Source organism: Malurus melanocephalus, unplaced genomic scaffold, assembly GCF_030028575.1.
Source record: "Malurus melanocephalus ecotype Western Australia unplaced genomic scaffold, MMel_1.1 scaffold_293, whole genome shotgun sequence".
Classification (NCBI taxonomy): Eukaryota; Metazoa; Chordata; class Aves; order Passeriformes; family Maluridae; genus Malurus; species Malurus melanocephalus.
In genome coordinates this window covers 213,420-227,044 of record NW_026623525.1, presented here as the reverse complement: position 1 = coordinate 227,044, position 13,625 = coordinate 213,420, and the positions used below count along the sequence as shown (strand labels likewise).

The 13,625-nt window shown below is 53.3% G+C and overlaps 1 protein-coding gene across 10 annotated transcripts in view; it reads left to right on the top strand.

Annotated features, from left to right (window-relative positions):
- The window catches only part of PIP5K1C (phosphatidylinositol-4-phosphate 5-kinase type 1 gamma), a 49,481-nt gene extending 38,216 nt beyond the window's left edge, over positions 1–11,265 (top strand). For 2 of the 10 annotated variants that reach the window (XM_057376871.1, XM_057376882.1), the window contains 8 exons: positions 69–230; positions 390–419; positions 1,185–1,326; positions 1,599–1,631; positions 3,982–4,086; positions 4,278–4,398; positions 6,090–6,164; positions 7,831–8,477. In XM_057376871.1, coding sequence (XP_057232854.1) covers positions 69–230; positions 390–419; positions 1,185–1,326; positions 1,599–1,631; positions 3,982–4,086; positions 4,278–4,398; positions 6,090–6,164; positions 7,831–7,902 — 740 coding nt within the window. In that variant the 3' untranslated portion in view covers positions 7,903–8,477. The other 8 variants (XM_057376876.1, XM_057376874.1, XM_057376872.1 and 5 more) reach the window with 8 other exon arrangements.
- Positions 11,266–13,625: the final 2,360 nt, after the last annotated feature.

The window sequence follows — 13,625 nt, the reverse complement described above, 5'->3', positions numbered from 1 at the left end:
CAGAGCCTCTSCTTGTGAAGGGAAAGATGCCTTTGGTGGTAATTTGACCTTCTGTCTTCCKCCCCCAGCTCTGAAGTCATCCCCCTCAAAGAAAGGGCGCAGTGCCTTGCTGGCTGTGAAGACGGCGGGTCCCACAGCTGCATTCTCAGCCAGCCAGCTGGCCTCYGACAAGGACGACACCCAGTACGACCTGCGGGCAGCCAGGAGTTACCCCACGCTTGATGATGAAGGTGACAGCCCCGCTCGGGGTGTTGGCTCTGTGCTTACCCACTCTTTCCTAGCAGTTCCTTAGGATCCTCCCCTGTTCTCATCAAGTTCCCCAGTGTGCACCGACTGCAGATCTCCCCTCATGGATAGCTCTTCATTGCATGTCTTGCTGTGCTTTGCAGGTGCTAAACCTAACCAGGACAGGGAAGAAGGTAAGAGTACATTGTGTTGTCATAGCACCAGCAGGTACTCGATGCAACACCTGTGCATCCAAAGACAAAATCCCTTCTTCGCAGCACAGTGGCATTCTGCAGTAAAAATGGTCGCCTGCATCACTGCTGCAATACAGCTGCTGCCAAGGGGTACCAGTAGTCATAGCCCAAAAGCCATCAGAAAGCTGYATTTTCCACCCTTTAAAAAAACAGGGGGGGAGGTGACTGGGAACTGCAGCACTCCAATGACAGTGTTTGGGCAATTATAACAGGCAGGATCTTGCTATTGGAAAACAGAGGAATGGGCTGGTTCTGTGCTGCCTTTCCTTTACTTCCATCTGGCTGGATTTGCAGCTGAGTGCTGGAGGATGGGCTCCTCCAGTGCATGGGTGTTGGACTGCTCCCTGTGCAAAGCACTGGGCAYTCAATTCATCTCTTAATTCACTTGGATATTTATCCCTGGTGATCCAAGCCTTTAATCCAGCTTTGGTCACCAGTGAGAAGTCTTYATTGGCATTCTGTTCCCTGCCTGTTGTGCTGGAAGTGGTGCTGACTGGCTCTCTCCAGAGGATGCCTTGGGAGAGGCTGTCATGTTCATGGACCCAGCTGAGTTTCCTGCCTGTCTGTGGTTTGAGTGCCCAGTCCCAGGGCGGGTGTGCGGGTTCATGGTAGAACAGCTCACACAGGGCTGCTGTAGGAGAAGTGTTGGTGTTTGACTGAATCATCTCTTCTTCCTGCCTCTCCCCTGCCCCTGCTGCGGGCCAGCAGGCAGGCCAGACCTGCTCCCTTGCACTCCTCCTTCCTTTGAAGAAGCTACCACGGCCTCCATAGCCACGACACTATCGTCAACATCCCTCTCTGTTCCCGAGCGATCCCCCTCGGAGACCTCTGAGCAGCCCAGGTACAGGTGAGGATGCTCATCCCCTGCTCCCACTGGTGTTGAGAGGCTGCCATTCCTCTCGTGCTGCTGATCCCCCGCACTCTGGAATGCTAGTGACCGATTTTAATTAAATCTCTCCTGGGAGCAAGCAGACACAGCTTTGATGGGATTAATTATTGCTGGAAGAAGTGTCAGCTGTTAAGTAGAACATCTCCCTCATGGGGTGTGGAGGTAGATTTGGGGACAGTACAGGATTTYTGGCTTAAATTGCTCCTCCAAATTCTGTTTTCTTTCCGCAGGAGGCGTACACAGTCCTCAGGGCAGGATGGCAGGTAAGAAATGGGTCTCCTATCTTCTTGCTTCATCTCTCTGCTGCACAAAGGCCTCATGTTTATCCCTGTGCAAAGGTCTCTTAGAGGGCTGAGTGGGAATTTCAGCAGCTCCAGGATTTTGGCATGGTCCTCTGCAGGATGCTGAGCTGCTTCTGCAATCAGATGATCCTCATTTCTTGCACAGAATTTTCCTTACAAGMAGATCTCTTAGTGCTTTGAAAATGCCACCATTATTTGATGGGAAAGGRAACAAGAATGTTGTCCAAATTTACCCACCCACCCAGCACCAGAGTCAAGGAATGTCATTTAAGTCCCCTGTGAGTAAGCAACCCCTGACAACAGGAACATTCCTCTTCTGTCTGCGGTCTGGGCAAGGTGGGTGGGAATTTGGGAAAGAGATTTGAYTTTGTGAGGCACTGAGCACCCTCAGTGCCCACAGAAGTAGCCTCCAGTGTTTTCAGAAATCTGTGAGCCTTTTGCCCTCCTATGGTGTCTCAGAGCCAAGGGCAAGGTACGACAGAAATGCTGTGCTGCAGAGGGGTGTCTGATTCAGAGGCTCATACCATGGAATTATTGAGCATTATTGTGGAATTATTTTGCACCAGTAAAAATGACCCCATTGCCCGTGTCAGCAGGATTTGCACGAGGAGCTAGCAGGTGCCCTGCCCTCACCTTTCAGGACATTGTGTRGGTGTAGTAGGCTTTGAAATTACATCAGAGACTCAGTCCTGGGATATGCTGTAGCCAGAGGAGCCTGACAGGCTGATGTCCTCTCTGCCTGCAGTCAGGTTTGGTGCTTGGAAGGAAAGGACTTCAGCAGATGAGGGTTTGCCCCACGTTACAGGCATCTGCCCTTGTTCCAAGCTGAGTGATTTGCTGAGTTCAGCTGACATGCACTGTGAAAAAATAATTTTTTGGGCTATTTCCTAATGAAAATACCTTTGGATGCTGCATGTTGCTGAATCCTGGTAAATTCCTGCCCCTGGAGGACAGGGACCTGCTTGCTGTGTGGAGTGTCAGGGACCTGTGAAGCACTTCATATCCTCCAGAATCCAGTGCTGGAAATTGCTGAAAATTGGAGACWTAAATCCAGGCCCCAGTGGTCGGATCCATGTGGCAAATGCAGAGACTTCATCCAAACAGCTGAGACTCCATGGTACCTCATGGAGGGAGGGAGCTGCTGTAGTATGTGACTGCTCATCCAGAAATAGGTCAGGTGAATCAGAGTGACCTGGTAGCATTCAGGGAGCTCAGTGGCTTGGTCAGAGTAGATCTGTCTGTCACAGATTTGCCAGAGCTACACCCACCCTCTGCAGGTGTGGCCATCTTTGCTATTTTTTGCCTCATTTGTCCCTTTCTGGTGCTAGTGCCTACACGTGCCCTTCCTGGGAGAGCAGGAACCTGTGTACTCTTAGAGCTCTCTGAGATCCTCTGGTAAAAACCACTGCAGACACAAATTTATTAAACCAAAAATTTACATTCCTGAGCTGAGATGGAAAAAACCTTACCCAATTTGCTCAAGAATGTGTCACGCCTCTGGTTATTCTGGTCTGGTGGGGAGGTCACTCCAGATTTGAGGTCCAGCCCTGTGAGGAGGAGAGGARTGAGTTCCTGGTGTGGAGCTGGACAGAAGTGCTGCCCAGTGGCCCCAGGTCTGGCCAGAGCCAGCCTGGAGCAGGTAGTGCTGTCAGTAAACCCAGAGCTCAGCCCTTCTCTGACACCTTCCCCTTGGCTCAGCAGGTTCCTGCTCCTCCTTCCTATGGGGACAATGGAGCCAGCCCTGCTGGCACAAGTAATTACTTTAATAGCATGAGTTATTAAAGTGAAGACTGTCAGAAACAGTTCCAGAATGTGCAGATAAATCTGATGTCAACCCTGGAGCAGCTTTAGTGTGCTGGGAGTCTTGGAAGAGGTCAGAGGCTCTGGCCTGGTGCCGGGCTAACCCTGGACACAAGTTTTCCCTGGAGGCCAGTTCTCTTTGCTCCCATGCTCCATCTGACACTGCTCATCTTTCCTGCAGCACTGGCTGTTCAACTCCTTCCWTCTTGTCCTCTTTTCCCACCTTGTTAGTCTGGAGTGCTGCAATCTTCCAGAACTTTTTCCTGGGAGTTTTGGTTATCCATACCRTCAATCCTGGGAGATCCAAGTGCTCCTTCTGAGCCAGAATCAGCCACTGAGTCTGTGTTGGGAGCCCAGTTGCACAGTAGCTGCAGCAGCAGCAGCTGTGTGCTGGGGTGGAACTGCACAAGAGGCTTGGCAGGCTCAGGACTGATTCAGGCTGACCTAAAATTGAGRGCTGTGCATAACTCATGCCCAGCTGAGCCTTTGGGCCTGTCTCTTTGGTTTCCAGGTCACATGAGGAGGCGCGGGTCGAGGAGGAGGTTCAGCAGATCAGTGTCGAGCTGGAGCCCAAGTGTGACGTTGAGATCGTAGCTCCTGAAAAAGAAGTCAAAGAGTGAGTGTTTCAGAGTGTGGCAGCTTGTGCTGGAGGCTTTGCTGGAGTGATGGCTGTTCGGTGAGGCTGACCTGCCCTGACCTGACCTTTCAGGATGTGGACAGCACAGCATCTTCAGCTCCTCTGTAATAAATCCATTTTGCTTGCTCCTGTCCTGATTGCGGTGACTAGACTTTCTTTACTCTCTGCAGAGAGGCAGCTTCTTCAGCCTGTGCCATAGCCACCATAGCATTGAAGACGGACAGCCAGACCTGGGAACTAGACAGCCAGGCCTCGGATGAAGACGATGTGCCAGTCACAGACATATACTTTGTAAGAGACCTTCTCCACCTGACCGTTGCGGTGTGATGGGAAGGGTTGGACAAGGCTGTCAGTCTCTGTTCCAGGCTGCCCTGCACCATCTTGGTGCAGAGCACCTTGAGACCTTGSTGCTGGGTGGGTTTTGGAGTGCAGGGAACTGGATTAACCCTTGGAGAACTCAAACCAGCATTTAGTGGGGCTCACACAGGTGGCACCGCTGTTGTGGATGTAGCTGKAGCTGTAGCCGTGCTGCTCTACTTCCAAGCACAAGTGCTTATCTAGGCCAGCACATTTGCTCCTGGGACAAGCCAAGGTGATGTGGTGCAACAGAGAGGTTCTTCCTTCCTCAGCCAGAGATCTTGGCTGCTTTCCTGACACAAACATGGCCTAGATGCAAGGGGAGGTGGTTGCAGAGGGTGACTTGGGCTCTGGTGAACTCCGGCTTTTCCTTTCCCTGCAGGCTGCATTAAGTGATGCAGTGGGAGTCTAGTGCTGAGCCAGGGAGTAAGTTGGTGGTTGGCAGCAGAGTGCTGTGGAGCCTGGTGCTGGTCCTCACTCAGCTCCCACAATGGCTGAGCAACTTCTGCAGAGCAGAGAGGAGTTTTTTTAGTAACACATACCTGTCCCGCGGATTCCCAGAGCAGARCTGAGTGCCTGTCCCATGAGAGCTGAGCTCTCTCTCATGCCTGGGCACACAACTCTCATTAAAAGAGGTGCCCAGCTCCTCCCTGCTCCAACCTGTTGCTGTTGGTTCTGTGGTACTGGAGATGAGCTGAGCCCATGTGATGGGCTCCTTCAGGGTAACCTAAAAATGGCAGCATTGGCCTTTTCTTGGGCTCTTGTGACTCTGCTGCAGAGCTGCTCACTCATTGCCAAGTCACTCTGAGGCTCGTGGGAGCTGTGGAAGGAATCAGCCCTGTTTTAGAGCTTGTTTGGGGTTTGATGCATGCTGTTCAAAATGCAAACAGCTCCTCTAACACYGCTGCCCCCTCCTTGCCTGTGGATGGCAGCTGTGTGCAGGCAGATCCTGCCTGCTCCCCTGGCAGGTGTCTTCTAGCGAGGGTGAGCTCCTCTTCCTCCCTGTCCCTGGGCATACAGACTCACCTCAGCTGGAAGGGCACCTCTATCCAAGAGAAAACTCTGCAGAGTGTGCTCATGGAGAGCATGACTGACTGCTCATCAGCATTTCATACTTCATCTGAGTCTGAGTTTTGCATTTAATGTGTGTTGTGTGCTGTGGAGTGTTTGTCACTGCTGGGATGAAGGGAAAAGCTGATTTGGGTTCCCATGGGCRCTCTCCTTGGAAAACCACTTGAGCTGGAGTTCAGGTGAGGCTGTACCTCTGTGCTCAGGCATCACCACAGCTGCTCCTACAGGAGGGCTCAGGGATGGTGGTGRGTGAAGGGATGGTGTATGCAGGGGAGGATTTAGCAAGTCCCAGGGGACTGTGATCTGGTCACTGAGCACTGGAAGACTGCTCCTGGAGAGCGCTTCATTCTCCTGTTCATCCCCAGRAAATAAACGTGCAGAGTGTGGCAGGGCATGGGCGCCGCTCTCCCCTGCACGGCTTTCCCACCTGCTCACCTGTTCAGGCCTGGAGTTGCCCTACCCCTTGTTTTTTGCTTTCTCTTTCATCCTCTCTTTCACATCACCCTTTTTTCCTCTGTTTCCTTTCTCACCTCACTTGCCCTGGGGCCACCCAGTTCACAGATGGGAGGTACTGGATTTACTCTCCCCGCCAGCGCAGACTCCGAACTACCTCGCGTTCCTCTGGGATTGTAAGTGACCACGCCAGCACAGCACGTAGGGGAGCAGAGCTGCAGCTTTGAAACACTGGGGCCAGCACCCCATTTCCCTGGATGGCTGGGGCTCTGGATTGAGTGGGCATTAGGAACCAGCCCAGCAGAAATGGGGGAAGCATACTGAAATTACACCAATGAGTCTTCTTTTAGGATCTGGGTGAATCATGAGCTCTGTCCTGCTTTTCTGCAGACTGGTGACACAGCTCCTACTCTGGGATGGGCCGTAGTGTCACTCAGCCCTTGGGAAAACTGGCAAAATGAGAGTAATGAGGCCCTGGCACAGGCTGCTGAGAGAGCCTGTGGTTGCCCTATCCCTGGAAACGTCCAAGGCTTGGGTGGGCTTGAAGCAACCCAGTCTAGTGGAAGGTGTCCCTGCCCATGGCAAGGGGGATGTAGTGTGATCTTCCYACCCAAACTGTTCTGTGATTCTAGGTAGCAGATCTGGCCAGAGGGACAGAGGCTCAGCTCCCTCGGCCCAGGAAGAGGGTTTTAAAGACACCATTAAGGCATTTTGAAGCTTCTAAAAATCCAGTTGCAAATAGAACTGATTTGGCTTATGGGGAACAGCTCAAAGACCAAATGAGGCAGGAGCTGCTGCTGAGTTAGGGCTGGTTTCAGCTCTCCAGCCCTCCTCAGCATCACCAGTGTGCTCCCTCCTCACTAAGGGTGTTCTGTGAGCAGGGAGGATTTTCCTTTCCAAAAGATACAAGGAGGAAGTTGAGCTTTTAGGGGCTGAATCCAGAGCTAAGATAGTTCTGGGGTTTAGTATTTCCCTTCTCAAGCTTTGGGAAAGCTGTGGTCTCCAGGGGGTGATGGCAGTAATGCTGGAGCCTCGCACAAGGGTTGGTGCAGCCTGGTGCTCCATGTGGGCACCAGGCAGGCTGCATGGGGAAGCAGRGGCAGGAATGTGCTCCTGGCCATGGCTGGTGGCATGAAGAAGGTGCTGCACCTCTCTGGGCAAACAGGCAACTCCTGCAGCTCCTGCAGCCCCTCGGCTGGGTTTGGCTGCTCTGGCACCAGGAGGGTTAATGCCAAGCACTGGATGCTCCTTTATCTCCTGCAGCTCCCTGCATGCACCCAAGCTCCTACAAGGCTCTGAAAGAGACTGGCTGGAGCATGTGGTTCAGTCAGGATGGATGAAAAAGAGGATGGGACAGGCTTGATGTGGTGGGGAGCTTTCCTGCACTTCTGGCAGAGCCCTGTGAGAAGCTCCATTAGGGGTTTCTCAACCCTGCTTTGTCCCAGTGGTCTCTACTGACGGAGCTGCAGTTACTGGAGGGTTCAGCATGTGGAGCCCAGTGCTTCAAAGCTTCTCTGGCTTCTTGTAGTTCCTTGTACATTGTAGACTGTCACACTCAGCTCCTGGGCTGGGAATATCCCAGGCTTCTTCCAAGCACCCAATCCTGTTCCTCTTCCTTTGCAAACGCCAGGTGGTATCAAAGGGGGCAGTTTCCTCTCTCTGGGAGCTCCCCTGGAGACAAAAGAGCTTGTTTGCAATGTAAGTGGGGCCCCCCTGGGAACCCTGGAAGCAGAGACCAGCCCTTGAATCTGTGTTGGCAGCAGAGTGTGTCTTGTCACACCAATGCCCAGTGCTGTGGTAACTGTCCCTCAACTCACACCTCCTTCCCCTCATTCTTTCCAGGGTCCAGTTGTGTCTTGCTTCCTGTGTTGTACTTGTTCSCATCACCCCACTGTCCCAAGATCTCAGCAATAACTGTTTCCTTTCTGTGGCCACCATCCACCATGGTCTCACCCCAGCTCCACTGCCTTCTGCAGGGAAGGAGAAAGGCACAGCAAACAAATCCAGTTTCMATATAAAAGCTCTCCCGGACATCAGTCTGTAGCATGCCCAGGGCWCTGGAAACGGGAGGGTGAGAGCTGGTAGCAGGTAGCAGGAACCCAGATCTGTCACTGCTGTTAGGTAAGTCACTTCCCAAATCTCAGTGTCTCTGGAGCCGGGGTGATGCCATGGCAGGGAGCTGAGGTTTCCCTGGCATCTCAAAAGCTCTAAAACTGTCCCTGCAAGAGGAGAGGTTGTGCCACCCCTACTGCATCTGGCGCAGGTCCCGTGTCCCGGTTGGCAGGGAGCAGGTATGTGCTGAGGATGAGGAGGGCTCCTCTGCTGAGAGCTGGCTCTGGCCTCAGTGCTCTCCCTCCAGGTGGACATCTATTCTTACTGTATTGTTTCCTACTCTTTTTATTTTCTCCTTTTATTTTTTCCTCTTCTCTCCTTTGCTCCCTGCTCTGCTGCTGCTCTCCCTGCATTCTCCCCGCCGTCTCTGGCCACTCTGGCAGCCGACAGACGAGAGGAGTTGGGTTTACTCCCCGCTCCACTATAGCGCTCAGCTCCACTCTGTCTCCGATGAGGAGAGCGATACAGTAAGTGTCCAACAGCCATGTGCCGGGTGCCCGGTGGGTCAAGGTYGGAGTTTGTGCTCCCTCTACAAGGTCATCTTGGCCTCTGGCAATGTGGGGCTCCTGCATGGCTGCAGCAGAGCCCRGCTGCCTCTCAAGCCAGCTCTGTGCTGCCAGAGCTTTGGCCTGGTCAGCAAAGGCTGTGGCTTATTCCCACTTGTTTGGTGCAGAGAAAGCTTTAGGGAGCTCAGGTTTTCCAGACATGTTCTAGCCATTGCTGGAGGATGTAGAACAGCCTCTTTGGTTGTGTTAGTTGTGCTGGGAAGTTGGCAGGATGCAGCTTTGACTGATGTGGGCACTGGTGCTCAGGGGTTGTTTCTCTTTCCCYTCATGACCAGAAAGACATTGAGGGGCTGGAGCATGTCCAGAGAAGGGAAGGGGCTCGAGCACAAGTGTGATGAATAGCTGGGGCAGCTCTGCTTGGAGAAAAGGAGGCTCCAAGGGCACCTCCTTGCTCTCCACAACGCCCTGACAGGAGGATGCAGTCAGGTGGGGCTCAAGTTCTGCTCCCAGGGAACAAGGAAGAGGACAAGAGGAAATGGCCTCAAGCTGTACCAGGGGAAGTGTAGGTTGGGTATTTTGTAAAATTTCTTCAGGGTTGTCAGGAATTGGAACAGGCTGCCCAGGGCAGTGGTGGAATCACTGTCCCTGAAGTGTTCAGACGACGTGTGGCTGTGGCATTTGGGGACATGGGCTTGTGGTGAACATGGTGGTGGTGCTGGGCTGATGGCTGGACGTCTTTTCCCACTGTAATGATGCCATGATTCTGTGACTCTCTTCTCTCTGCCTCTTGCAGTAATCTCTATGCAGACACAGAAGTCCCAGAGAGCAGTGATTCCCTCTGCAGGTCGATGTGTTCCCTTTTCGTTGATGCAGCCGTTCCAGTGGGATGGGGAAGAGCTTGCTGACACCAGTATTGCTGCACTGCAGGATCCCAGGCACTGCATTTCAGAATGGAGCAAAACTATAACCATGTATTTCTACTTACCCCAGATGTGGGCAGCAAAGAAACCACTCGCTCACCCGCAGCTCCCAGCAGAAAATTCCAGCTGGGTGTAGAGAATCCTGGGTAGTAACACAGTGTTTTCCAGACGTGCACTACCGTAGCTACCTATCCATGTGTGATACTGTGAACCTTTTTAATTTTTTATTCATGTATTTATTTCTTTTATCTTTGCACAGAGACAGCACAAATGTGCTTTTTTAAACGTTTAGTTTACTGCACTTTTTTTTTGTCTTTTTTTTTTTTTTGGGTCATGTATTTGTGCATCATAAAGGAGCATGAGACCTCACCGAAGAATGGGTAGGAGCACGTTGCTGGGGAGGGCAGGGACCGGAGTGGCTTCATGTGAGGCAGCAGCATGGTCTGACCAACTGAGGGAGTCAGGAGGTTTAAGGCTGTCCAGACTCTGCCACGGTTTTTCCAAGTGGCCCAAGGCGAGTCACTAAACCACTCTGTGCCTCGGTTTCCCCTGTACGAATGGGTGCACAGTACCCGTTTCCGTTACAGCACTTAAACCCTGGGATGAAAGGTGCTATGAAAATGAAATGTACTAAAGGCCATGGAATAGAATTGCTCCCATGTTACCATAGTCCAAAGTAGCCATGCCAATTCACTTGGATCCAAACTCTCTAGAGACTTCTCCTGTCTGTAACACTGTGCGGGGCAGCACACAGATCCTGGCGACAGTGATGTGGACTCTCAGCTCTCCCAGACGTCGTGGGCTYCGTGATGGTCTCCGCCTCCATCCTGTGCTGCACTGCTGCGCCACCCCTTCCTCTGTGCTTGGAGTCCACACTTCATCCGACCAGCCACCACCTGCTCCGGACCCGTGGGCACAGACAGATGGCAACTGGGCACCTCCTGAGCCCAGCCGTGCTGGAGGGCGAGTTCCTCACTCTGCCCAGCCCATGTGGRGCTTGTCCGGACTCTGCATCCTCCTGGAGCCACTCAGTCTCTCCACTTGCTCGTGGGTGTACCCTGGGGTCACACGTCACCTCTGCCCCTCAGCTGGGCAGGGAGACACAGGCACATCCACACGCTGGAGGCAGGAACAGGAGCCTGGCTCTGCCACGGATTCATGCCAGCACTGCTGTGCCCATGGACTCTTGGACAGAAAGCTTGGGTGACTGGGGTGTTGCCTAGGGTCACGTCCGCTGGTGGAAATCCCTGCTGCGGGTGTCTGAGAGGGTTTGCTTTGCCAGGACTGTAAGCTATAGGTGAGAGAATTYGGTGTCACGGGATAGTGTTCAGGCTCATCCATCAGCAGGACACACATCACAGCGTTGTCTGGAATCCAGCAATCCCATTCTCATCTCCCAGAGAGACAACAGGAAATCCTTAGACCAGAGGGAGACAGGCCTTGTTCATGTGCTTTATGAACCTCGCTTGAGAAAGAGGGTTGAAATCCCTTTAGTTCCCTTTACAATCTTCATTTCCTTGGGATTCCTTGTGGAGGGGTGGGGAAGCGGGACCCTGCTCTCAGGCCTCAGTCCTCACAATCTGTCTTCATAGCAGCACTCAGGAGCGGTTATGTTGGGTGCCAGAAGGTGGCTGGGCTGATGGGAAGCTCTTCTCTGTACTGTGCTGAACTTAGTGAGAATCTTCAGGAATTGATGTTTTTTCTTGCCTGGAATACAGGACCTGGACTTCCCTTCCCTGCCTGTGGATGCAGAAGGCTGTGAGTTGTGCTTCTCRGGAGCACAGTCTGGGGATTGTGCAAGTTGCTGCTGTTCATGTATCCATGTATTTACCAAATAGTCTATCAAAAGTCTCTCAAGAAATTCTCCCCTTTTCGTCGCTGCTTGGCAGCTCGTTCTCCCAGCTGCTGCCCCATCCCCCCTGTCTGTGCCCACCCAGAGGGCTCTGCAGGCTGTGGGGGGCTCAGGGGTTGGGGGGCAGTTCAGGGGTTGGTGGAGGGGAATGGGAGCGATGCAATACCTACAGCCTCACCTGCCTTTGGACTCAAGGCAAGGGGCTTCAAAAAGCTAAAAATTCARTCTCTTTTCCTCCAGCACTGTGTGTAGAATGGCCAGGGGGAGGCACATCCCTGCTGCAGCTGCTGCTGTTGGCTGCTGTGCTGGAGGAGGGGACTCTGGGGAGACCCAGGGTGGGCTCAGGGTGTTCTGATCCAGRCCCCTGCCCTGGRACCACCTTGGTAAGSGGGCTGGAGGGTTTGGCCTCATCAGGACTTCCCAGTCAGCTAAAAGCAAACATCTTTTTTGATATGGTTTAAGCATCACTGAAGATTTTATTCCTTCTCGTTTTGGGAAGTCTCTAAAGCAGCTTGGCCTCTGTGCAGGGAGTGTCCCACAGAATGAGCTTTGTGTGTGGAGCTGTGCTTGGTCCAAGAGGGGGTGAACCCARAGGTCCTGCAGCATGTTCATTGCAAGCATGGTCCTCCCTTTGGAGGTGATCCTTGTGCAATTCCATAATAATGGACCCTTTGGAGCAGGTCTGGATAAGGGAGGTGGTCCTGTAAGAGGGCTTAGAGCAGCTTTGTCAAAGGGACTGGAAGGAATCTTCCTGTTGGGAGATTCTGAAATGGAAACTGCTCCTGTCACCTCCTATTCCAGCAACTCAGTGCTGGGGAACTGCTCGGCCTCTGCTTCCCACAGAGGCTGAAAGGACMTTGGATTTTAGAGCTCATTCTTGGTCTCCCTCTGCATGGCACTGCAGGGGAGCAGCAGGAGCTCTGCAGCACAGGAATGCTGCCTGGGCAGGAACAACCCTTGCCCACGGGGAGGAGCATCCTTGGCCTCAGTGTTCCTCCAGCTGCACTTCAGCTCATCCTGSACTTGAGTTGCTGCTCTCTGCTGGGCTCTCTCGTGACGCAGCAGGTACTATCCCTGCTCTCCATCATTAAACGAAGCACCACGGGTCTTGTACTCTGAGATTTGACCCTGCAGGATGGCACCTTCCCACACCAGTCTGTGTGCCACTGCTGTCCTAGATCCTTATCGTCCCAGGCTCTGTGCGACATGCCCTGACCATTGCCTGGTGCTGGGGCTGCTGGGGAGCTCTCCCTGCCAAGTAAGGGGCTGGCAGGAGAAAATGAGCATCTTTGTCCTTGACTTTGTAGTAAGGCTCCTGTAAAGGCTTAGGGTCAAACCCAGGAGCTCGTAGAGAGACTCTGAACACGCACAGAGGGGATGCAGCTTTTGGCGGCCTTTGCCCCCTCGGCCACATGCCAGAACTGCACTTTGGGGAAATTTTTAATAAAACCAAATATTTTGGTTTTATTAAAAATAAATTATTTAAAAAAAAAAGCCAATGCACTAGCAGGTCTCGACCCAAGGCAAGCAAAGGTGTTTGCAGGGCTCCATCGCCTCCCGCACTCCCCTTCTCATTCCCAGCCACTGCTCCAGCTCTTCCCGAATGGACAAAGGAGAAGGGCAGGGCTGAGGCGTCTCGGGTCATGTCTGAGCTTTTTCTGTCCGTGTCTACACGCGCCAAGTCTGTCYTGTCCCTGTCCCCACCGTGAGCCGGTGGATATCCCCGTGGATGTCCCTGTTCGCACACGTGTCCGTGTCCGCGGTGGCTGCGGCCCGACCGTGAGGCTGATGATGGGACATTGTCCCGTCTCCGTTCTGGGGGCTCGAAGCCTGAGCGCTTTTTTTCTTTTCTCGGTTGTTTTGAGGGTTTTTCCCCTCCTTTTCCGGGGAGCCCCTTTCCCAGAGATCTGTACCCCGCTCTGATAAAGCCTTCTGCAGTCTGTGCTGTGCTCTCTGGGCTCCCCTCCTCCTCTGTGAGCGCCGCGCCAGGCACGGCCCGCTTCGGGCAAAAGGGGACAGGATCGGGACAGCACGGCCCGCTTCGGGCAAAAGGGGACAGGATCGGGACAGGCACGGCCCGCTTCGGGCAAAAGGGGACAGGATCGGGACAGGCACGGCCCGCTTCGGGCTAAAGGGGACAGGATCGGGACAGGCACGGCCCGCTTCGGGCAAAAGGGGACAGGATCGGGACAGGCACGGCCCGCTTCGGGCAAAAGGGGACAGGATCGGGACAGGCGGGGACAGGCA